The following is a 24,999-nucleotide window of genomic DNA, read 5'->3' on the forward strand; positions in this document are numbered from 1 at the left end:
AATAAGAGACTTTTTACTTCTATTGGATGTGCCTTTACATGTTATGGAGCAATAAATATACATTTGGGGGGGGGGGGGAATTAAATATCAAACAGCTTTCCTGGAGACCTAATGGCTGTGATGTTCAAGTTCCATATTGGGGATAGGGTTTCTGTTAAAGAATCTGGTTTCCACATTATTATTGATGGGAGTTTGCCATGTGTACTGAAAGCAGAATAGACCCAGTTTTTATTTGTGTGAGCCAATAAACTAGCATGATTTTATGGGCTGATGTGCTTCTGGAGGTGGGGGTCTTTTAGATGAGACATTAAACAGAGGACCTGACATATGATCACTAGGGATCCCATGACACTTCTCATGAGAATAAAGAGTATTAACACCAGTGCCAGAGGGGTTATCTGGTAATTACCTCTTGTATCTCTACAAACTCCCTGTATTTAGACGTGATAGGCCAGATACTCAACTAGTGTAAATTGGCATAATTCTATTAAAGTCAATAGTGCTACACTGAATTACACCACCTGAGGTCCTGACTCCAGGGCCGGATTTAGGGGCAGGCGACCCAGGCAACCGCGTGGGGTGCCGGGCTTGGGGGGCATCAGGCTTGGGGGGCTGTTTTTATTGTTAGCGACAAAAGGGAAAATAGAATGTTTGAAGTAACACGTTTCAGGCATTCCATATGTGGATTGTTTTTCACTGACCTCCTAGAATGTTTTGGAACTTTGTAGAATCTCATGGAACCTTCAAGACTTTCTGAGAGCTATATTTTTTTCAAACCTCCTAGAATGTTATCAGCCATGCCCTCGCAGGTATATAAGGGGCGGAGCATCGCCAGTCAGTCAACACGATATCAGAATGAACTGAAGTAAAGTGAGAGTCCAGCTGCAATATTGTGAACCTTATTTTATTGTGTAATTGTGACGATGTACTTGTATTTTAAGATTTGAAGAGTGTAAATAGTGACTAATAAAGGACACATTTAATGACACCAGAGGTATTGATCGAATCTTTATCTACACAACAATATAAAGAAATACTGTTACTTTTTTGCCATGCTTAACACATAATGTTTGATGACTTTCTAAAACTGCGGAACATAGACTTTTGCTCTCCCTAATACTGTCTGTTTTCCCCACAGAAAAAAAAGATGCCCTCGAAGAAGCCTTCAGGAGCTCAGTATAGGAAGTGAAAAGTTCAATTGCAATCTAGTTTGCAGCAAGGGGCAAATTTGATGGGAAGTTATCTGAAATAGAACAACATAGACCAGTCTTTGGCAGTAGCAATTGTCCCAGCTTAGAAGAAATTGAGGAGCGGAGTGTAAATGATGGCGGTCTTATTACTAAGGAATTAGCAGATTTACTTGAAGACAAGGAATGGAAATATGAGAAAAGTGATGGAGAATCGTCCAGTTTTCCTGGTGGTGTAAAATTGAGTGATGATAAAGAAGAATGTGGCTTACATGAAAACGAGAGAAACTATAAAGAAGAATCAGCCTCGTATGGTGACAGAAACAGCAGTGAGAAAAATTGCACACCACAAATCGATACATCAGCTCCTGCTTTATGGCCCGCGATCCTAAACTCCGCTGATATTGATCGTACAATTCTGAATGGGACGGGCAAAATCGAGGTTATGATATTTCCAGTAAATGAACAGAAGCAACATTTCTCAAAGTCACACTGTGAACGAGTGCTCGAGAATGGTGAGAAACTGAATAGGCATTGGCTAGTTTACTTGAAATCAACTGACAAAGTGTTCTGCTTTTGTTGCAGAATATTTGACAGGAATGCCAAATCGTTGCTTGTGCTTTCCAGGTACAATTACTGGCATAATTTAGCTGATGCTCTGAAGCAACATGAAAAATCACCCAGTCATTTTGCAGCTTCAGTCCTAATGGATGGAGGTTGAGTCCAGGATCAAGCAGGGAATAAATGCATAGATGCAGAAAATCAGCACATTATTAATGTAGAAACCCAGCATTGGAGGAATGTGCTCGAGTGTCTGATCTCAATTATCCTCTTTCTTGCAAAGAATAATTTGGCTTTCTGGGGCTTGTTGATAAGTTGTTCACTGAACATAATGGTAATTTCCTCAATTTGGTAGAGCTCCATGAGAAATATGCCGATGTCATGTGTGAGCGCCTACATTGAGTAGTTTGTAAAGAAGCTATTGACCATTACTGCAGCAAACAAATTCAAAACAAATTGATTGACCGTATGAAAAGGAAGGTTGGTTGAAAACATATTGATGCGGCTTGTCAAAGCAAAGTACTATGCTTTAATAATGGACTGCATTAATAATGGATGTCATTTACAGTAAGATTTGGTGATGACAAAGATGGCTGCATCCCAGTAAAGGAACATTTAATCTGTTTCCGGTCTGTGGATGACTCTACTGGAAAAGCCTAACAGAACTGTTTATGAACGTTTTGAATAAGAATAATATAAAGCTTTAGGACTGCCGCAACCAAGGCTATGACCATGGCGCAAACATGAAGAGAAGAAACAGTCTTGTCCAGGCAAGGATCCTTGCGCTGAATCCAAGAGCTTCCTTCGTGCCTTGTGGCTGCCATTCTCTCAATCTGATTGTGTCAGATGCAGCATCATCATCTTTAAATTCAGTATCTCTCTTTTGGAGAACTGTAAAGGATATACATCCTGTTTTCAGCATCAATGATCAAGTAGAAGATTCTCATGGACAATGTTACAAATCTGACTGCGAAGCTGCTAAATGACACGTGCTGGGAGAGCTGCACTGACCGCATAACATCAGTGAGGTACTAAGTGACTGAGGTTTACGACGCACTGATGGAACTGGCACAGTTGAGTAAAGCCAAGGCTGGAATCTGACACGAGCCGCAAAGCCTGGCAAACCAGATCACTGACCTAAAATTTCTGGTCTCAGTTGTGGTTTGGCACGATATCCTGTTCTAAGTAAATGTAAGCAAGGCAATACAAACTCATTTGATGGACATCACGACCGCTACTACTTTGATGAGAAGCTGCCTTGATTTCATTGTGACCTACCAAGACAATGGATTTGAAGATGCCATCACTGCTGCCAAAGAAATGGTGGAAAACTTAGGAGTTGAGCCTGTCTTCAAGGAAACTTGTGTTCATTGGAAGAGGAGACAGTTTGGTTACAAGGGCAGAGATGAAGTAACTGGAAACTTGGAAGAAAAATTCAAGAGGGAGGTTTTTTCTCGCTTGTTGACACTGCTCAAGTGTCCATCAAAGAAAAGTTGGGATAAATGAAGAACGACAAAAAGACCTGAGTTTTTTTGTATGACCTTAGTAAGCTGCCGGCGGACAGGAAAACACTCTTCAACAATTGTACAGACCTTCACAGGACGCTGACACATGGGGAATATTCAGACGTCACTGATAAAAACCTCCTGTCAAATTCGACAACATCCATCACATTTGGCCACGTGGAAAGCACTCTCCACTCCAAGTTTTCCAATTCATTCATGATGCAGAGCCGAAGGACACTTTTCCTAATTAAATAGCATTGAGGATTCTGCTCACCCTGCCGGTCACAGTCACGACTGGGAAGCGCAGCTTTTCAAAGCTCAGGCTCATTAGAAGATATCTTCGATCAACGATGGCCAACAAGAGACCAACACCACTTGCTATTTTATCACTCAGAATGCCATTGGCCAGTCTTTTGGATCTCGCTGATGCTGTGCTTCAGTTCACGAGTGCAAAGGCGAGAAAAGCGAACTTTTTAACTAAAAGACTACGGTTAACATTCTAAGGCTGTCACCTACTGTAACACTATTTAATACTAGTCCACCCAATGCTGGTGCACAGTTCAGTTTCTTGATGTTAGTACATTTCAGGTTTTCTTAAAATTAAAAAGTTTTTCTATGAGCTTTGAGGAAACTTATTTTTTATTTGCTTATATATGGCATGAATAAATACAGATTTACAGATTCTAGCGTGCAAATGTATCATCTTATCTGATAGGAATAAATCATGCATGCAAATTGTGCATCAAAGTCGTGAAATGGGCTACAAATGCAATAAAAGTAAGGTATTCAAAAATTTAACCATGGAGGGGTGGGGGTGTGTGCACCGAAGACGCTCCTCGCTTGGGTGCCATTTGGTCTAGGGCCGGCCCTGACTGGCTCCCTCTTCACTTCACTTCCTGTTCTAAACTGCTATCTGTGCCCCGAGGGCTGAATCCAGTTCTCATTGAAGTAAATAGGATTCTTCAATAGTGGAGATTGCATTTCAGTAGTAACTGGAGTGAACCGTATATACCTATAATCCTCTATTTCAAAAATACTTTGAGATCCTCAGTTTGGGGGGTGGGAGGAGGGAAGGCGCAAGGGACTACAGAAGTGCAAACTCTAATTGCATAGCTTTTTTTTCAGGAGAAACCTAAAATACTTTGAGGAGCAGTACCTTTTTTTTTTAAATACATGTTCAATTCTGTGTATTCCAGTGGTGCCCAGAGACCCCTTATTAGGATGGGGGCCTATCATGCTATGCAATGTACAAACATCTAATAAAAGGAGTTCCCGGTCCTGAAGAGCTTACAGTCCATAGAGACAAATCAGGCAAAGAGTGCGGGGAAAGGGGATGTAACATACCAGCAGAGGGCTAAATTCTAGCATTTAGCAACAGCCCTGGTTGGGCAGGCTACCTCCTGGAACTCCCCACCTGCAACACTGAGGGGACACTAATATTCCAGCATCAAATCATCCACACTGAGAGCATGTTAAGGTACAGTTCTGCAGGTAAAACATGATTCAAAGCAATTTTGATGCTACAGATAGTAGGTTGGCTCCTCTAGTGGCCCTATGGACAAAAGGCTCCTCGTTACACAGGTATAAAGCTGGAGTAACTCTACTGAACATTGTGGAGTTATGTTGGAATTACACCAGTGTAACTAAGATCAGAATTTGGTCTATAGTCTTCTGCTGCTTTTATAGAGCTAAACTGATGAAAAGTTGTAGCGCTAGAGAAGGCCATTTCCCCATCATGAGCAATAAGACTAAGTACATCTTTACATATTGACAACTAAAGATATTTTGGTTCTTTCCTTAAAGCTTTCTCAAACTCTGAAGATGTCTATCTCTGCCTTTTCTTTGCTTCTTCCAGATGTTGTTACTCCAAATGGCTTGAACATTAAGAAATTTTCAGCAATGCATGAGTTTCAGAATTTGCATGCCATGTACAAGGCTAGGATCCAAGAGTTCGTTCGAGGCCATTTCTATGGGTATGCTTTTACTTTTCAAAATTAGCATCTGGTTGTACAGACCTTTTACAGCAGGACCTAGAGTAGGCAGACTGTAAAGAGCACTTTATATCTGAGGTGGAATGTTACCTAGTGATTCCAGTGACTGAGTGGGAGCTAGGATCCAAAGACTAGATTTCATTCCTGTCTCCACTTAGCCCCTTGTAGGATCAGGCAGAAGGTGACGGGTATGCTACTTGCCCAAAAGGGAGCTCAATGGCCACTTTAATGTGAAGCACTGTAGGTAATCCTTAACTTTTTGATGATTGTGGGTCAGTAAGGCAGCTGCTGTATGTCAGTGACCTTCACTGATTAGAGAATTGCTCTCTGCTTTGTTTGATCACCTATTGAACCTTTTTATGTTTGTTTGCCTGGTTTCAGCCATCTTGACTTCAACCTTGCAAGGACCTTGTTTTTCTTCATCGCTGGGAGATACGAATATTCAAACAAAGGAGCTGATTTGTTTCTAGAGGCCTTATCCAGATTAAACTTCCTGCTGCGGGTAAGAAAGCATTTGGAAATGCAGATAGCAGATATCTTATACACACACTTAATTCTATCAAGATGAAATTAACCCAGGTGTGTAGGTCACATACAAAAATCTCACCATGCTTTTGTTTACTATAATGTCTTTGGTCCCATAGCAATGTGATGGCTTTCTTGCTTAGCTTCATAGACTTTCCTGGCAATTGGGGTGCCCATACTTTGCCCAACCAAAGGGTGCCACTGCCTGCATCCTGCTGAGCTCCTTCCCACCATGTTTATCCCGGGAATTTGGAGTTCTGTGCATTAAGGACCAATTTCTCAGGACTACCATTTCTGTGCTTGGGACAGGAAGGGGCAAAGGTAGCTTCAAATACTTTGGGGCAGTCAGAGTTCTGCTTGGCTCAATCTAATGTCAGATCAGCCTCAGGGCTGCTGTAAATTAAACGCTACTTCCCATGGCCTTGGGACTCAAGGAACAGCAATAGTACAGTGTGCTCTGGCTATATCTCCTTGCTATCTTGACCTGCCCTCAGTATGCCTCCTACACCAGTGAATGGGAGCAAGGCCTGCATAGATCCTTTATGCCATCACTGACTAGTTGAGGAGGCACCCTGCCCAGGGGATATTCTCAGGAGGGTTTTAAGGACCCTCTACACTGTCAGAGTGGCATGAAGTGACCTTAATGTAGCAGAGACTGGGGCCCTAGGAGGTTTTTTTATAGTAATTGGTGCAGACGCTCTATCGCTATTTTTGAAGTAGGGCTTAGCTTCAAGTATCTGATTCAGAGTCTATTGGGCAAGGGCACAGAGAAATCAAATGTATTATTTTGCTCTTGGCAGACAGTAGTGTGGCTGCAGATTAGTTTAAATGTGCGCGTGCACGCAAACACACACACTCTTAATTCTATCAGTGTGACATTCACCCAAGTGTGTAGATCACATGCCAGAATCTCCACACTATGAAATCCCTTTGCATATTCACCCAGCTACAGCAGGAAAATGTGGTCCCCATTGCCAGCTCAAGCAGAAATTTCCACATCTCTGGGACTCTACAATCTAGATACTAAAGAAACTTCCAGAATAACAATAAACCCTAGATACAGCAGACTGGCGAAAACAGGAGACCCAATTGACTTTTAAATTGATTCCTTTTGTGAGACAGAAGGACAGACTAACAAACATCTCTGTCACCCAACAGTGACTTCATGAGGGCGTAGAGCTACTGTTTGTGCCTATTGTAGAGTGCTCCTGCCTGCTTCACTCCATCCCCTGCAGCTTCTGTGTCCCTGCAGTGCTGCCCTGTGTTCTGTATACAGTGTATTTAGTAGCAGTTCAGTGATTAGCCCTTAGTATCCACCAGATGTTCATTTTTGTTCCTTTGAACCATAGAGAAATATTGGACGGCATGCTTGCTATCTTACTCCACTGCAGTGTTGCCAACTCTCAGAACTTTATCATAAGTCTCATGATATTTGGTGTTTTTCTTAAAGCCTGAGCTTCTAGAGTCATGGGATCACAGAAGAATCTTTTCCACTACAGTTGCTCTACTGCCATCATCCATTAACATATGATGGGGAGGGTTTCCTGTGATAGCTGGGGCTGACTCAGTGACCCAGGAAGTCCCTTCCAGTCCTATCTTCCTATGCCATTGAAATCAGTGGACTGAAAGGAAGTACTTGATCTGTTCACCAACACAACAGGTCACCTTATACTGGTGGTTAAATGTGATATAACATTAGCCATGTTTTAGCAGCATTCACCCAGCTAAGGTTTACTAATGCTGTTTACAGCTAATGTCTTGCATAACGAAGAGGAGAAAGAATTGCTTAAGTGATGCATTGCACCGTTCTATTATTGTATCTAATTAATGACGACATTAACAAAAAGTGTTGCTGACAAGAATCATGGAGAACGTCCGGTCTGCAATTATTGCTGAGGGTAATCCAATTGGGAGGAGCAAGCTATCTGTGCTGTTTGTGAATCTAGGAATGCTTCCCTTCAGAAGCTTCTCAAATGGATGTCCAGTAGTGTGTCTGAGCTCTACATATATGTGGCATCTGATTAAAATATTTGTAAATATTTTACAGAACCATTTTGGTGATGGTTTGAAAGCTTGGTTGAAATGTTGAAGATAATAAAATATACATTGGGACAGATCCTTGCTAACAGCTAAGGTCATGGCACAAAGGGTCCTTGTATCTGCCCTAAAGAGGGTTGATGAGGCATTGCCCCCCCGCATGGGAGAAACCACATCTGGCATAAAGCTGGCTTGTTTTATACCACCTGCCAGCCCCAATGCCTCTGGTACACAGATAGATAGGAAGGATGCTGGGAGTCAGAGGAAAAAAGTCGGTAGTGCAGTGCCCCAGCAATTTTCAGTCTTTTGGGACCACTCCAGCTGCTGTAACCTAGCTCTTCTCTTAAGTGGCTACTGGATTGTGATAGTGGAACAGACCCTCCTCAGCTACACCAAGAGAAAGCACTCTGGCCCATTCTAGTGGCAAGGGATGTATATCCGTCGACCATGTCTTCAAGATACAGAAGCAAACTTCCCTGATGATCAAGATGCTGCATCCCAGGTTTTGGTTCATGTCCTTTAGAAATATGTATTAGAAAACATCTTTCAAAAAATTTTAGAGGGTGCCAGTAACTCCATAAAGGGAGCTGTCAGATACATTAGGCTCATAATGTAGTTGTGCTGCAATTAAATGAAACATTTTTACAACTCCTAATGTTAATAGAGATGCTTATAAATTAAAATTAAAAAAATGGGTTTCTATTCTATGTAAATATTTCCCTGGAGCTTTGCATATTCTCCCCCCCCCCCCCCCCCCCCCCCCCAGCCAAAAAGCAAACAAGCAAAAACATCATTGTGCTAAGGCAGGAGAGAGAACCAGCAAGAAAAACCAACTGTAAACAAAGGCCCAGATTTTCCATGGCAGTTTCTGCTGGCTGCAACAAGCGCTGGGAGACCTGTAGGAGAAAATTATGCTAGTTGAATGCCTGCTAGGGATACACCCTGAGCTGATTGAAATGCAATGTACAAAGAAATGGGACACATGATAAAAACTGCATTTGATTTTTAAACAATTCTTTCAGTTTAAATCATCTTAGCTGTTATCACAGTAATTTAATATTACGGTTTTAAATACTGTGTGTGGTTTTTATCTTTGCAGTTTGGCTTTATATCTACATCTTTTGAAATCCTCGTTGAAGAGTAAAAATAACAGTGTAGATATTCAGTAATGTATTTGACTTTCCTGGTAACCCCTTATAGCTCCAGTCCTGCAATGAGCAATGTTTGAGTACACTATTTCACTTACATGGAGCCCCACTGAAGGCCAGGTCCACCCCGACAGACCTCATTGCAGGATCAGGGCCTTCTTGAACAACTAGTTAAAATGCAGATGGGTTCTGCTGACCATCTACTATGGCTAATTCCCAGTGTGGACAAGGTTTCTGTATTGTCTGGAATCTCTGTTAGTTTTTGCATAACGATTTCTTGTTAACATTGCAAGTTTTCCCTCCATCTTTCCTCTGTTTAGGTTCACAGAAGTGATGTTACAGTCGTAGTGTTCTTCATCATGCCAGCAAAGACGAACAATTTCAATGTGGAAACACTGAAAGGCCAAGCAGTACGAAAGCAACTATGGTAATCACCATTCTCATTACTGCTCTTGAATGGTGAATTGAAGGGATAAGTGAATGGCTTTGGTGGAGAATAAGGCTCATTACTTTCCCTCTTGCTAAATACAAGATAGTAAGTAACCTGAGTCCATTTGTGGGGAAGAGGGAGATAAGGATAATAAATTAGGGCAGGTATTTCCCCTTCCTCTTTCTAGTTTATTAACAAGGAACCGGATTCTCGGTAGCTTTGCCCTTGTCACCATTTATACCCCATGTAAAGTGAATGTTAAACACTAGCATTACAATCGGAAGGTTCGCGTTTTGCACTCAGTTGACATGGGTGTGACAACACAAGGTTTTGACAGTGGAGAATCAAGCTCTGGGTCTTTTGTCTGATCCTGATACTCACTTTGGACCACATCCTGCCTTTGATCTCCAGCAACACTCATAATGCTAACTGCATGAGTGAAATGAGCACAATACATAGATCTTGGGTAGTGTACCCTTCAGAGTATAAGGCAAGCTTTCTTCATCAAGACTTTGCTAGTATAACTGTCACTGGGTGGAAAGGAGTTATTTACTCCCATTCTTTTATTATGAAATATGGAGCATGAATTGGCCACTCATGCAAGATGATGCTATAGTAGATGATATTTATTTCTCAAGAGCCTGCACGAAGCTATGGCCACTACCCCAAATTTCAAACACGCAGTTAGAAGTCTAATATTTTTTTTAAAAAGTTCCTCTGTTTTCCCAATTAATAAACTCTCCTCTCAAACAACTAAAGCCACTCTACCATGTATTTGGTGGGGCATCCCACTAAAATTAGCCTTCAACCTCCAGCCATTCCATCTAATAACCCCTTAATTTCTCCTTTATTCCAGGTGAGAAAAGATAGGCTTTACTATGTAGTTTTATGCAGACAAGTCCTCTAAACTTATAGGGCCAAATTCATCAGTGAAACCAGTGGAATCATATCGAGATTGAACTGGGCTTAAAGAATGCAAAACCTGTTTCACTGAACACATTCATAGACTAGTTGTTATTTGATAAGGGAAATAAACAATTAAAAGTGGATTCCTCACAAGTGGCTAAACCGACTAACCTTACCTGCACATTTGAGAAAGCTGGTCTTAGGGTTAAGGGACAAAGAGCCATAAAACCTGGGTTCTGTTCTTGTTTCTGAGTCATTGGACATTTAACCTCTCTGACTCAATTTTCCTATTTGTAAAATGGTGATGATACTCCCCACCTTTCTAAAATACTCTGATATCTATGAGTGAAAGGCACGATATAAGAAATGGGTTCTAGTATTGTTATTAAATGCCTCAAAGGGGTGTTTGATGGCTCAGTTGATTAATATTAGTAAATTATTTTGAGATCCTTGAATGGTTCATATGCGAAGTACACAATAGTAACAGAAGTAGTATCCTTGGGATCACTGAACTGATCTAGTAGTTGCCATGTACAGGGATGGTGAGTTGTATGGGCCCAGCAAATTCAGGGCCCAGGGGTCTGCTCCACCAATGTTTGGGGCCAGGTCTCTCCCCTGGCCCCATCTACTACCCCCGTGTGTCTCCCTCGAGCATCCCTGCCTGCCCTGGGCAGTGGGCGGCTGCTCTCTGCAGCTCCACGCTGCGCTCCATCACCAGCCACTGCTGCAGCCAGCTACAAGGGAGTGGTGCCAGGGGCAGGCTGAGGTAGCTCGTTGCTGCCGGAGGGGAGAGGGCTGGGCGGAGGAGTCCTCTTTGCCCCCCTGCCCCAGCCCTGGGGCAGCCTGCCTGCTGCACCCCAAACTCCTCATCCCCAGCCCAGTCCCATGTCCCGCACCCCCTCCCACATCCCAACCCTCTGTCCCAGCCCAGAGCCAGCACCCACACCCAAACTCCCTCGCACACTCTCTCTTGCACCTCAACCCTGTGTCCCAGGCCAGAGCCCATACCCAGCATCCAAACTCCCTCTCAGAGCCCACACCCAGCACCCTAAACCCCCTCCTGCACCCCAACCCCCTGCCCCAGCTTAGAGCCTGCACCCAACACCCAAACTCCCTCCCAGAGCCCACACTCTTTCCTACACCCCTGCCCCAGCACAGAGCCTGCACCCAGCACCCAAACTCCGTCCCAGAGTCAGCACCCCTCTGGCACCCAAACTCCCTCCCAGAGCCTTAGGTGCTGGGGCGGGAGGGGGACACACACACGACTTGGACCTGTTCTGGGCCCCACCAAAAATTATATAAACCTGCCACCCCTGGCCATATATGAAAGAGAGAAATCAGATCAGATTTGTTCCTCTGCCAGTTTTCACATAGGAATACCTTTATCAAGGGCATCCAAGACACATTCTCTCCAGTCATCCCTCTAAAAACAGTTGCCTTAACGACACCATGCTTTATTCAGTGGAAGGCTATTCCCTCTTAAAAGAATACATGAAATTTACTGGGAGTTGTACCTGTAGTTTTTCGCAAGAACTGCTTGTCCAAAGCATCAGTCCTGTGACTAGAAACACTCTATAGGAGTGAAATCCTGGCCCCCTTGAAGTCCATGTGAGTTTGGTGATTGACTTCAGTGAGGCTAGGATTTCTCTCAAGGTCGGATGTAGGACACTTTGTGCACCATGAGAAGCAGCCAGGTTTACAATAAGCATTTCGACCTCTCTTGTGTTTCTCAGAAAAAATAAAAAGGGAAGTTTTAAATAAAGAGAAACATACAAAGGGAAAACAGTGGGGCTTCGCTGGGGTGAACGGAAGAGCCTGTTGTAGCTACAGTATGTGGTCAATGATTTTCCAGTGCAACTAAGGATAAATTGATCCCATCTACCTCAGCTCAGCAAGTGAAAGCCATATAGGGTGCATTGTACCTGCACTGCTCGCAGGTACTCGAGCTATGAACAGCCTTTGAGCAACCATATGCAGTACTGTGGTAATCATCATCTTAAGCTGCTGGATAAAAAGACCTGCCATCAGCATTACCTTGTAACACTAGCTGATATCATGGATGCCATGGAGATTAAATGCCAAAAGAGGTTGGCAGTAATCAGGGGATAGAAGTTGGCTGATCTGGGAGATAAAGCCCCATCTTCCTGTGCTGTGAACTAAGCAGCCTATCCTATTTGAATAAGTTTCAGAGGCAGCTTGTGGCATGAATCCAAGTGGAGCCTTATTTAGCTTTCCTCACGCAGTTCCCTTTGTTTTCTCCCAGTTCACCTCAAATATTCATTAGAAATGGCCCCAGGCTGCAAAATTCAGATCAGAATCCAGCGTTCTGCAATATTCAGTGGGGTTCAGCTCATTTTACAGATGGAATAAATAACAGACTTCACATCTAGACTCTTCCAAACATTACAAGCGCAATCAGACTTGGCTCTGCCCACTGGTAGGGTGAAAGCAAAAGAAACTCCATAGTCAAGGAAGCATTGAGAGTCAAACTTAAATCACAATTAAAACCCCTCTCTTTCACACACTGATTTAATTCAGTCTCCAAATTTAGCACAATAACTCTGCAGGAAGCCATTGAATTTTCCATGCAATTTTTTTTTTATTTACTAACTTTTGTAAAAGAAAAACTGCTCAAAGCACCCCTTTTGCAATGTTTCCTGCCAGACTTACTCTTTTGCTTTCCTCTAGCTAAGGGAACACATTCTCAATGACTCCCAAACATCTCACACTCGCATGCATTCTCAGAACAGCTCAGGGCTGGGACACTTTTGAAAGAGGGTCAGAGAGGTGGGGGTCACACATTGAGTTGACTCAGGAGCAGAGCTGCCACTTCTGGTTAACCCTGTGTGGCTTGCTGGAAGGTCACCCCAGTTTGATGGACCAGAGGTGAACAGACTAACAGGGACTCTTACTGGGGAGGATCAAGACCTTCCAGGGAATGGGGGGTGGGGCCTGGATGAGGGGTAGAATGGACATGAAGGGAGAAAATATGTGGAGAAGGCATAGATGTTGGCATGGGGGCTGGAGAGCAGTGCTGGTCAGTGGAGTTCTCTGCTGAACCTCTGACCCCTGCTGTTTAGATGGGCACAGATTCCCTTCCTACACCCTTGGCCCTAATGCCCCTGCAGCCTCCCTGGCTTGATGCCCTCCCCACTCTTCCACGTACACCCCATAGCCCCATTCCACATTTACATGTTTAATAGTGTTCATTCTTGAGAAGATTTAATTTATACACGTGAAAAATAAACATTAGTAACAATGAGTGATAGTAAAAATGAATGAAGTAGAGAAAACATGTCATTTCAACTCCCGCCATAAACATCATGATGACCAGGAACACCAGGCTGTAACTTCATAGAGTCATAGAGCTTAAGGCCAGAAGGGCCCACCAGATCCTCTAATCTGACCTCCTGTATAGCACAGCCCACCAACACCACTCAGCACCCGCACACTAAAGCCAACAACCAGACTTCAGCTCTGTGTTCTAAAGATGGTATAATTCTGAATGGTCACAAACGTGTATATATTTACTGCACTGCAGAGAAACATACCTCGCAGCAAGCATGGGCAGTCTGACACCAAGTCTGTCTGTACTGAGGATATTTGTACTGATGTAGCTACACAGATGCAAATCCTCATTGCAGACACCAGGGCCGGCTCTAGGTTTTTTGCCACCCCAAGCAAAAAAAAATTTGGCTGCCCCCCCGTCCCAGCCCTGGGCTCCTCGACGCACCCCCTTGCTGCCCCAGCCCTGGGCTCTTCTCCACCACCCACACCCCCCTGCCTCCCCAGCCCTGGGCTCTCACCCCCTGACCCGCACCCCCCTGCCTCCCCAGCCCTGGGCTCTCACCCCCCCAACCACACACCCCTGCCGCCCCAGCTCTGGGTTCCCCCCACACACACCTCCTGCCGCCCCAGCCCTGGGCTCTCTCCCCCCCCACCTGCACCCTCCTGCCGCAGCCCTGGGTCACTGGTAACTCGCTCCCAGGGCAGGTCATTCAGCAAGAATTTTAGATGTGCACAGAACACACACAGGATTGGTTCCCATATAGTTACAGAACTGCAGTAAAGTGGAACAATTTTCAGCTTGTGTGATTGGAGGATATCTGGATGCATATTATAAGACTGTCCTACATAAATGAGGAAAAGTTGAGGTGCCTTTATTATTCTTTTGTTCCACTCTTTCTTTCTATGGGGAATTTGCCAATGCAATATCACTGTCTTCCTTTTAAACAAACAAACAAAAAAAAGGGAATGGCTGTTGAAAATAGCAATTCCAGTCCTAATAACCACTGGGAAGCATTTCTTGCTCAATTTATTCTACTTTTTCTACAGCAAGTTACAGTAGATCAGTATATTTGATTTGGGAGAAATGAAGTAACAGCTGCCCAAACTGAGCTTGAGCACTCCTGAATTTTGAGGTGTTCAAATCTGGAAGGCAGGTGCTGGGGGGGGGGGGGAGGGGCGGGGGACCTGTGGCTCCGCAGGGGAGCACGGCAGCATGTATGCAGTAGCGTGTCTGGCGCTGCGCGAAGCCAGACACGCTGGTCTGAGTGGCACGGTAAGGGAGCTGGAGGGTTGGAGAAGGGGAAGGGGGCTCCGGGGGGGTAGGGCAGTCAAGGGACAGGGAGCAAGGGGGGTTGGATGGGGCAGAGGTTCGGGGGGGGCAATCAGGGGACAGGCAGCAGTTGGATAGGCATGGGAGTCCCAGGGGTTTGTTGGGGACAGGTAGGGGGTGGGGTCTTAGGGGGGAAGTTGGGGGAGGTCTCAGGAGGGGGCAGTTGGACCCCCATTGGGTCAAGTCAAGGGACAGGGACCATTGGGGCTTAGATAGGGGGTGGGATCCTGGGGGGCAGTTGGGGCAGGGGTCCCAGGAGGGGGTGATCAGGGGACAGGGAGCAAGAGGGTTGGATGGATTGGGGTTTCTGTGGGGGGCAGTCGGAGGGAGTGGATGGTGGCAGGGAGGGGCTACCCTCCCTCCCCGTGGAGTGTCCTATTTTTTGAATGTTAAAATATGGTATCCCTACTCACAGTGCAGCTCTCCATTCACTGCAGCATGAGGTCTCAGCTACCTCAATCCCCCTTTCCTGGTGGTAGTGGCCATGGGAATGCTGGGAAATGTAGTTCTTTCCCTGCTCCAGGGCTGGCTCTATAGGCAGGGAGCTAACCAAGGGTACGTCTATACTTACTTCCTGGTCCGGATGTAAGCAATCGATCTTCTGGGATCGATTTATCGTGTCTTGTCTAGACACGATAAATCGATCCCGGATCAATCCCGGAAGTGCTTGCCGTCGACGCCGGTACTCCAGCTCAGCGCGAGGAGTACGCGGCATCGACGGGGGAGCCTGCCTGCCGGTAAGTTCGGACTAAGGTACTTCGAATTCAGCTACGTTAATAACGTAGCTGAATTTGCGTACCTTAGTCCGAAGTAGGGGGTTAGTGTGGACCAGGCCCAAGGAACTACGGCTCCCTAGGCTCCCCATTGGTTCTCAGCTCTCATGCTGGATCCCTGCCGCCCCTGCAAATGGGCTGCCCCAAGCACATGCTGAATTCAATCCGAATTCAGTCCAAATTCATGAATAGTTTGTGACCCAAAAATGAATTTTTCAGCTAATTTCCCATTTGCCAAAAAATAAATTTGCCCAGCTGTAATCAGCACATCTGTCTGTCACACATTCCGTGTGTTTGGGGAATTATTTTGCCTTAAAGCTTCTGAGGTCACTGTTAAGGTTTTGCAGTTAGCTACCACTACACCATAAGTATCAGAGCACACAAACATCTAGGGGGAAATTTCCAAAGGCAGAAAAGGGCAGCTATGCATCCAACACCCATGAACACCTTTGAAAAGCTTGCTCAGAACCATTAAAGATAGAAGGGGTTTTGAGGTAATGGCTGGTTGTTCAGAAAGAAGGTGAAAATATGTAGATGGTGGAAGAGAGGTGGTTGGGGCTGACAAGGGGAGCTGTTTAGTGGGGATCCGAAGAGGTGTGAATGACTTACTTTCTTATTGCCTTGCTTTTTATGATTTATGTTGGTGGGATATAGAGTCTAACCACTGTAACCCAGTAGGCAACCAACCGTTGGCAGCCGGAATCCAATTTTTCCAAAGTTCGGGGTGCTCCAATAACATTTTTTGCCTGAGGCCCATCGCTAATGCTCAACAAGCAAAAAGGCAGGAAAAGTCCCATAGAAGTATTTTATGACTTTACACTACATTTGCTGGTTTTTGAGTGCAGTGCTTTTAGCTGTACTTTATGTTCTGTGAAATGCCATCTAGTGGCTTGATATGCTAACTGCAAGTTGTACTTAGAGGCGCTTTTTACTGGTGTGCAAAAGGGCTACAACAAAATGTTAAACGACGTAAACATTGTCTGGTGCAGATTTTATTATGAGTTTGCAACTTGGCCTAGGTTTGCCAAGAAGTTATCTGGTTTTCAAACCAATTTATCAGGAGGAACAGCTTGTAGCTTATCTACAGTTTGTCCTATCCCTTGTTTTTGAAGGCTCTTGCAGGTGGGAATTTTAAAATAAACCTATTTCCTCTCTCTCTCTCTCTCTCTCTCTCTCTCTTTTCCCCCCTAGGTTAGGTTAAATTTGAAACCTCTCAACCTTGAAAAGTGTCCCATTTCACTGCTTTTTCCACCCAAGACATTGCAGTGCTGTTTTTCTGTTTCGGAGACATTAGCGAGGTCTATTTGTCAGAGTAAGGGATTGGGAAGCAAGCACTCCCAATTTCTAGTCCTGGTTTTACCACTGACTTCATTTTTGGCCTTGGGAAAATCTCTGTGGGTCATCTCCTCAGCAGTGCTGAAATCACAGTCAGTATGGCTGGAATTGGCCGTAGCTCCCTTTCTGCCTCCCCTGATCCTGGGTCCCCCTGCATAAGTTAGGGCACCAGCAGCAACACTGTGTGTTCTGGCCCTGCCCCTGACATGTCCCATTTTTCATATTTATTTACTAGGGACACCGCACAATGTGTGAAAGAAAAATTTGGAAAGAAACTCTACGATGCACTACTGAAGTGAGTATGTAGGTCACTTTGTGTTTATATTGCAGAGGAGCCCACTGTATCACCTGTGTTGTTTATAGATGTGTATTATGGATGTAAGAAAAGAATTGGGGAGAGGTAGGAACAAATGGTGTCATTAGGGATTTCGGAAATCCATGTTCAAGTTCCTGCTTCACAATAGACTTCCTGTGTGAGCTTGGGTAAGTAACTTAAGGTAACATTTTCAAAGGTGACTTAAGCATTTAAGAGCCTAAGTCTCATTGAGAATGAATGGGATGCAGGCTCCTAAGTCACTTACGTGCTTATGAAAATGTTATCCTTTTGTCTGTCAGTCCCAGTTCATCTAAAAAATGGGGATAGTAGTATTTCCCTACCTCACTGTGGTGTTGTGAGGATAAATACATTAAGGATAGTGGGGTATTATGGTGATGGGGCCAAATAAGTAGCTTAGGTAGATAAAATACAGTGGAACTCTGATATACTGAAACTTTGCTTATAGTAAAAAGGAAGAAAATTTCTGCACTCCTTTATCAGGTCATACTCTCATTGATTTCAAAGGGATCTTAGCCTGAGTTGGAAGATCTATATGATCCCAAATGCAAAAGATTGGGTTGGAAAAAAACAACAAAAATGAAATGTCTATGAAAAATGGACACAATTTTTTTTACACTTTTTGTCTTGTTTGGTTTCACCTATAGAGCTGATTGGAAATTTTTAAAAATGAAAATTAAATTTTGACAAAAAAATAGAAATAAAAGTTCATGACAGGTTTTGTGACTTGTTTTCTTTTTCAAATATTCCAAATACATCAAAGGGGGAATTGCAGCAAAGCTGTGGGGGGAGAAAGAGAACAGGATAGTCATGTGGATACAATATAGAGAAAACAGGAAAAAACTCTATAAGGGCCTGATTCAAAGCTGATTGAAGAGGCTGGAAAGATGCCTGTTGACTTCAGTGAATTTTGGATCAGCTCTATTTGAGTTTCTTCATCTTCTCTGTGTAACTTTAATGCAAACTCTTAATCATAATGTCCAAAAAGCCCAATAACAAGCCATTTGGTGATATATTCTGTCTGTATTGCCTTTGCAGGGGAGAAATTCCAGATTTGAACAAGATCCTTGACCGGGATGATGTAACCATTATGAAAAGAGCCATCTTTTCAACTCAGGTCAGAGAGAATAGTCAGTACTTACACAGTTATTGGATGGAAAAGATAAACACGGTCATGTATAAGGATCATGTATAGTGAACAGGGATATGTATGAATTGGAGAATCGTTTTCCATCATGTACGTTTCTCCTAAAGTCAACTTTTTAAACGCAGTCTGTGTGTTTTTTCCATTGTCTCTGTGTTTCTTTTTAAGAATTAGTATCAAACCATCTTAACTACTTTTGGTAGCGCAAGAGCACTCCCACTACCTGATGTATTTCCCTGAACTCCTTGGTCCTCTCCTTTAATAGTAAATTCAAATTCTTCACAATTCCTCGTCCTACTACATCTCAGTCCTTGTTTTATTTCCCATCCCTTCTTGATTCCTGGACTCTTCCATTTTTAACTGTGGGGATAATTAACCATTAAAACACCTTACCTTGGGATGTGGGTGATTCTTCATCACTTAAATTCGTTAAATCAAAATGGGTGTCTTTGTAAAAGATACCGTCTATTACGAGCAGAATTTATTGGGCTAGATTCAAGAATGATTAGGTAAAATTTTATGGCACTGTGTTATGCACTAGGTTGGACTAAATTATCACAATGTTCCTTTCTGGCCTTAAAATTGAAGGGTTAAACCCTAGTCCTAATGAAGTCAATGGCAAAACTCCCATTGACTTCAACGGGGCCAGGATTTCACCTTAAGATTCTATGTTAATGGATTCTTTGCCAGCCATTTTTCATGCCTTGATCAATGTTTGCCTTTATTCTGATGTAGCGACAGTCTCTGCCTCCAGTGACCACCCACAACATGATCGATGATTCCAATGACCCGATCCTCAATACCATTCGGCGCATCGGACTCTTCAATAACCGCACAGACAGAGTTAAGGTACAATCTCTCTTTGTGAATTTTTTCTCTTTTTTTTCCCTAACGGAATTTCATTAAACTACCTCAGCCTAATTAGTCTGAGTTGGAGAAAGTGTGGTTATTCTTACTAGAGATATGCGGAATAAAATACCCAACACCTCTTCGAATGGCAACAGCCAGTCACGTTTACAGACCCCATCACCCGCTTATTACTCACAGAATTTCAAGTTAGGCATTTAATGTTAGGGGTGGCATAGCTGTTGTTAAAACATTCTAGATACAATTTTTAAAATCCTGGCCCCATTGAAGTCAATGGCTAAACTTCCATTGACTTCTTTGAGGCTGGAATTTCATCTGATGGGCCTGTAGCCCAGTAAAGCTTTATATGTTGTTTACCCAAATCTAATAACAGGGCCATATTATAAAGAGAGGAAAAGAGCACCTTCCAACCCTTGCAATGAACATGAACCCCATATATTTGTGGTAGGCAAGCCCAGTAAAGGTTGAGCCCGTACTCCACACCCTCTTTCTGCCCACACTTCTGGGCAGGGTTCCCAAAGTGGGTGATATGGCTTACATCATCACCTTTAGTGTTATGTGGCTCAGAGAGGGATTGCGTCTCCTCGTGAGATCTCCTTTGGGGCAGCGTACCTAGGTACCACACCCCACTGTAGGCTGTGGCTAAATGCCATACCCTAACTCAGAGGTGGCCAACTTACTGGCCCTCCAAGCCGCATACGACAATCTTCAGAAGTTCGAGAGCCAGGGCAAACCTGCTGGGGCTCAGGGCTTCAGCCCTGCGGGAGGCACCTGATGGGGCTCAGGGCCCTCCCAGCTGGGCAGAAGCCCCTACCCCACCACGGCGCTGCAAGGTAGAGGTCCCAAGCTTCTGCCCCTCCCCTCCAGCCTGGTAGGTGGAGAATTGGGGGGAGGTGTGGGGGCCTCCGCAAGCTGCACTTTAACGGTAAAAGAGCCACATGTGGTTCGTGAGCCACAGTTTGGCCACCCCTGCCCTAACCCATAGTGTTCAATTCTGTTGTTTTCCTTATTAAAAAGAGGGGATGATGTCACCAATGAACCATCTGAAGAATAGTTTTAGATGTCAACACTATTTCCACAATAGGTTTATATGAAGAGATTATAAAAGAAAAGGTACCATGTATGTAGAGGGGTGAACATAAGAATGGCTATACTGGGTCAGACCAAAGGTCCATCTAGCCCAGTATCCTGTCTTCCGACAGTGGCCAGTGCCAGGTGCCCCAGAGGGAATGAACAGGACAGGTAATCACCAAGTGATCCATCCCCTGTTGCCCATTCCCAGCTTCTGGCAAACAGAGGCTAGGGACAATATCCCTGTCCATCCTGGCTACTCGCCATTGGTGGACCTATCCTCCATGAACTTATCTAGTTCTTTTTTGAACTCTGTTATAGTCTTGGCCTTCTCAACATCCTCTGACAAGGAGTTCCACAAGTTGACTGTGCGTTGTGTAAAGAAATACTTCCTTTTGTTTCTTTTAAACCTGCTGATTATTAATTTCATTTGGTGATTCCTAGTTCTTGTGTTATGAGAAGGAGTAAATAACACTTCCTTATTTACTTTCTCCCCACCAGTCATGATTTTATAGATCTCTATCATATCCCCCCTTAGTCGTCTCTTTTCCAAGCTGAAAAGTCCCAGTCTTATTAATCTCTTCTCATACGGAAGCCATTCCATACCTCTAATAATTTTTGTTGCCCTTTTCTGAACCTTTTCCAATTCCGGTATATCTTTTTTGAGATGGGGCGACCACATCTGCATGCAGTATTCAAGATGTGGGTGTACCATGGATTTATATAGAGGCAACATGATATTTTCTGTCTTATTATTAAGGCTACATTTATGTCACAGAGATCATGGAAGTCATGGAATCTGTGACTTCCAGAGACCTCTGTGACATTCTCTGCTTCAGCCCCAGGGACTGCTGGACTCCAGCTGGCAGCCAGCAGGGCCCTGGCAGGGTTCCAGCAACAGGCAACAGCAGTGACAGGTGACAGGGAGCCCCCTGCAAGGTTCCAGTGACAGACTCCTGAGGGGCCCTCCTCAGGGTTACAGCCTCGCACAGGGTGGGGGTAGGGGAAAGGGAAACACTTCAGGCGAGTAGCTGGGAGTGTCCCGTTTTCTCTTTGGGAAATATGGTCACCCTGCAGCTCCCTGCTGCGGTGTGCAGAAGGGGACCCCCTGCAGCTTCCAGCTGCCCTGGGTAGAGAAGGAACCGCACAGCTCCCAGCCACCACAGTGGCGGGGGGAAACCATGGAGCTGCAGCAGCAAAAGCCACAGACAGGTCACGGCTTCCGTGAATTTTTGTTTACTGCCGTGACCTGTCCGTGAATTTTACTAAAAATAACAATGACAAAATCTTAGCCTTACTTATTATCTACCCTTTTCTTAATGATTCCCAACATTCTGTTCACATTTTTGACTGCCACTGCACATTGAGTGGATGTTTTCAGAGACCCCATCATTTTATATGTATAGTTGGGATTATGTTTTCCAATGTGCGTTACTTTGCACTTATAAACATTGAATTTCATCTGCCATTTTGTTGCCCAGTCATCCAGTTTTGAGAGATCCTTTTTGCGGTCTGCCTGGAACTTAATTATCTTGAGCAATTTTGTATCATCTGCAAATTTTGCCACCTCACTGTTTATCCCTTTTTCTAGATCATTTATGAATATATTGAATAGGAATGGTCCCAGTACAGACCCCTGGGGAACACCACTATTTACCTCTCTCCATCCTGGAAACTGACCATTTATTCCTACTCTTTGTTTCCTATCTTTTAACCAGTTACCAATCCATGAGTGGACCTTCCCTCTTATTCCATGACAGCTTACTTTGCTTAAGAGCCTTTGGTGAGGGACCTTGTCAAAGGCTTTCTGAAAATCTAAATACTCTATATCCACTGGATCCCCCTTGTCCACATGCTCGTTGACCCCCTCAAAGAATTCTAGTAGACTGGTGAGGCACGATTTCCCTTTACAAAAACCATGTTGACTCTTCCCCAACAAATTATGTTCATCTTTGTGTCTGACAAATTTGTTCTTCACTATAGTTTCAACCAGTTTGCCTGATACTGAAGTCAGGCTTACCAGATTCTAATTGCCAGGATCACCTCTGGAGCCCTTTTTAACAATTGGCGTCACATTAGCTATCCTCCAGTCATTTCGTACAGAAGCGGATTTAAATGATAGGTTACACACTATAGTTAGTAGTTCTGCAATTTCACATTTGAGTTACTTCAGAAGACTTGGGTAAATAACATCTGGTCCTGGTGACTTATTACTATTTAGTTTATCAGTTTGTTCCAAAATCTCCTCTAGCGGGGGGAAACAAATTAAGGTACCAAAAATTATGAATGTTATCAAACTGGGCTATGTACAAATAGAATTAGGGAGGGACACAGAAGGCAATGTCCAGATTCCTAGGCTTAGGCTAGAGATGAAGGCACTTGATCTCTTATATAATTAAAAATATTGATTCTATTTTTCTTTCGGCTCTAATGTAAGTTTTGAATATCCAGGTGATATTACACCCAGAGTTCCTGTCTTCAACAAGTCCATTATTACCCATGGACTATGAAGATTTTGTCAGAGGCTGCCATTTGGGGGTGTTTCCCTCATACTATGAGCCTTGGGGTTACACTCCAGGTAAGCAATCTTTAGGCTGACTGTTGTCAGAAGTTTAATATGCATTTTACCACTCGGGGCATTTAAAAAGATGGAGTAGCTTGCCATTCAGTTTCTACTGTAATGATGTAAGAATGCTTTTGACTCTGTTTCCTCTCCGTTACAAAGCTTCTGCTGATGGCAAAGTTCTTAGACCAGATTTTTAGCTGGTGTAAATTGGCATTGCTCCATTGACAGAAAACCACCCAGCGTTGTCCCTGCTTTCAACCCTGACTTTCCCACAATCACATGTAACCTTTCTGTCTGCTGTAGCATCAGAAGACAAATCCATTTTGTGTGCAGTAACATCAAGCATCTGCCCTTAAAAAAAGAGATTTGGAGGAATGTATATATTGCAATAATGAGGCAAGAAAATAGACGCAATCCAAAATGTCCTCAGCTAGTGTAATTTGACATAACTACATTGATTTCAATGGTGTGATGCACATTTACACTATCTGGTACTAATATTTCAGTCTGCTGGATATTTCTGTTGGTATTTACTATGAACATTTAGGATACGTCTACACTACCCGCCGGATAGGCGGATAGTGATCGATCTATCGGGGATCAATTTATCGCGTCTAGTGTAGACGCGATAAATCGATCCACGATCGCTCTGCCGTCGACTCCGGAATTCCACCACGGCGAGAGGCGGAAGCGGAGTCGATGGGGGAGCGGCGGCCATCGATCCCGCACCGCGAGGATGCAAAGTAAGTGATTCTAAGTTGATCTAAGATACGTCGACTTCAGCTACGCTATTCTCATAGCTGAAGTTGCGTATCTTAGATCGATCCCACCCCCCCCCCCCCAGTGTAGACCAGGCCTTAGGAGTAGCGATAGACACCAAGGACTCAGTACATGGACTGGATATCAGTGGAGCTCACAAAGGCCAATCTTCATGACAGCCTGGCATATGATCAAGAGTTTTGGAAGAAGGCTATAAAAATTGCCAACCACGAACAGAGAAGTGGCAAAAATGAAGACGACAACTTACAAGTAGTAATAGATAAACCTCATAGGATTAGGGTGAGATATTTAAAGGCGCAGTGGCAGTCAGGTTTTCAACCTAGGAATTAGGGCCCAGATGCTCTAAGATATTTTGGTGCCTAACTCCTATCGTGCCCAAATGCCTTTGAGGATCTAGGGCTAAGTGCCTAACTTCCATTTGTGCCTTTGAAAATATCTCCCTTAGTTATGATAAGCATCTGAAAGTTTTGGGTGCTTATCTGAAGCATATCTGTAGTTGGCCAGTGAATCTGAGTAGAAATCTCACAAAATCAAGCTTTCTCAGACAATGTTTAAAACTTCCTGTCTCCTGTTCCAACTGGGTCACAATTATCTCGCTGTATTTCAGCACTTTAGCTTCTTGTCCCAGCCCAAACCAGGATATGGGGGGAGGGGGAAATTGTGAGAGCTGGGGAAGATTTTGATGTTAGACTTTAGAATAGCTTAACACAGAAAAGTTTGGCTGGCACTCAGTTTGAGGGAGTGGTTTTGCTCATCCTAATGGGTTACCCATATGAATCTCCCAAGAATAAAAATAGACCTTGATGGTTTTTTAGTTTCATCCTAATCCTAAATTCTGTATCTGGTATCAGTCCTATTGTCATATAGGTTTTTTAATGGCATTTTAAGGGTTAAAGAGCTAACGTCTGATTTAAACTGTATGCTGCTTTGTATAGGGAACATGCCTTCCTTTATGGAAGAACCTGTTGGTGCTCAGTAAATAATAATAATAATAGTTATAAAAGGAGAGCACAATTTGATATCATATTTATGATTTATAGCACAATTTGCTCTGCATCTACTGTATAACTGGAAAAATAATTAGATAGACTGGCTTTGAAAGCAATCATATTTTTATGATTTTTCTCCCTGTGGCCTAAGATACAGAACCCAGTTTACAAATGTGGGAGATTAATTACGAGGCCCAAGTCCTGCATTTGGGCAGTTAGATTTGCAAATATG

The 24,999-nt window shown here is 43.8% G+C and overlaps 1 protein-coding gene across 1 annotated transcript in view; it reads left to right on the plus strand.

Moving 5' to 3' along the window:
- The window catches only part of GYS2 (glycogen synthase 2), a 77,272-nt gene that overhangs the window by 44,368 nt on the left and 7,905 nt on the right, over positions 1-24,999 (plus strand). Inside the window, exons 6-12 of the mRNA XM_008165767.4 lie at positions 5,109-5,226; positions 5,626-5,746; positions 9,275-9,381; positions 17,252-17,311; positions 18,389-18,467; positions 19,230-19,343; positions 22,884-23,010. Of these exons, the coding sequence (XP_008163989.1) occupies positions 5,109-5,226; positions 5,626-5,746; positions 9,275-9,381; positions 17,252-17,311; positions 18,389-18,467; positions 19,230-19,343; positions 22,884-23,010 (726 nt within the window). The remainder of the gene's footprint in view (positions 1-5,108; positions 5,227-5,625; positions 5,747-9,274; positions 9,382-17,251; positions 17,312-18,388; positions 18,468-19,229; positions 19,344-22,883; positions 23,011-24,999) is intronic.

This window comes from Chrysemys picta, chromosome 1 (genome assembly GCF_011386835.1).
Source record: "Chrysemys picta bellii isolate R12L10 chromosome 1, ASM1138683v2, whole genome shotgun sequence".
NCBI classification, from domain to species: Eukaryota; Metazoa; Chordata; order Testudines; family Emydidae; genus Chrysemys; species Chrysemys picta.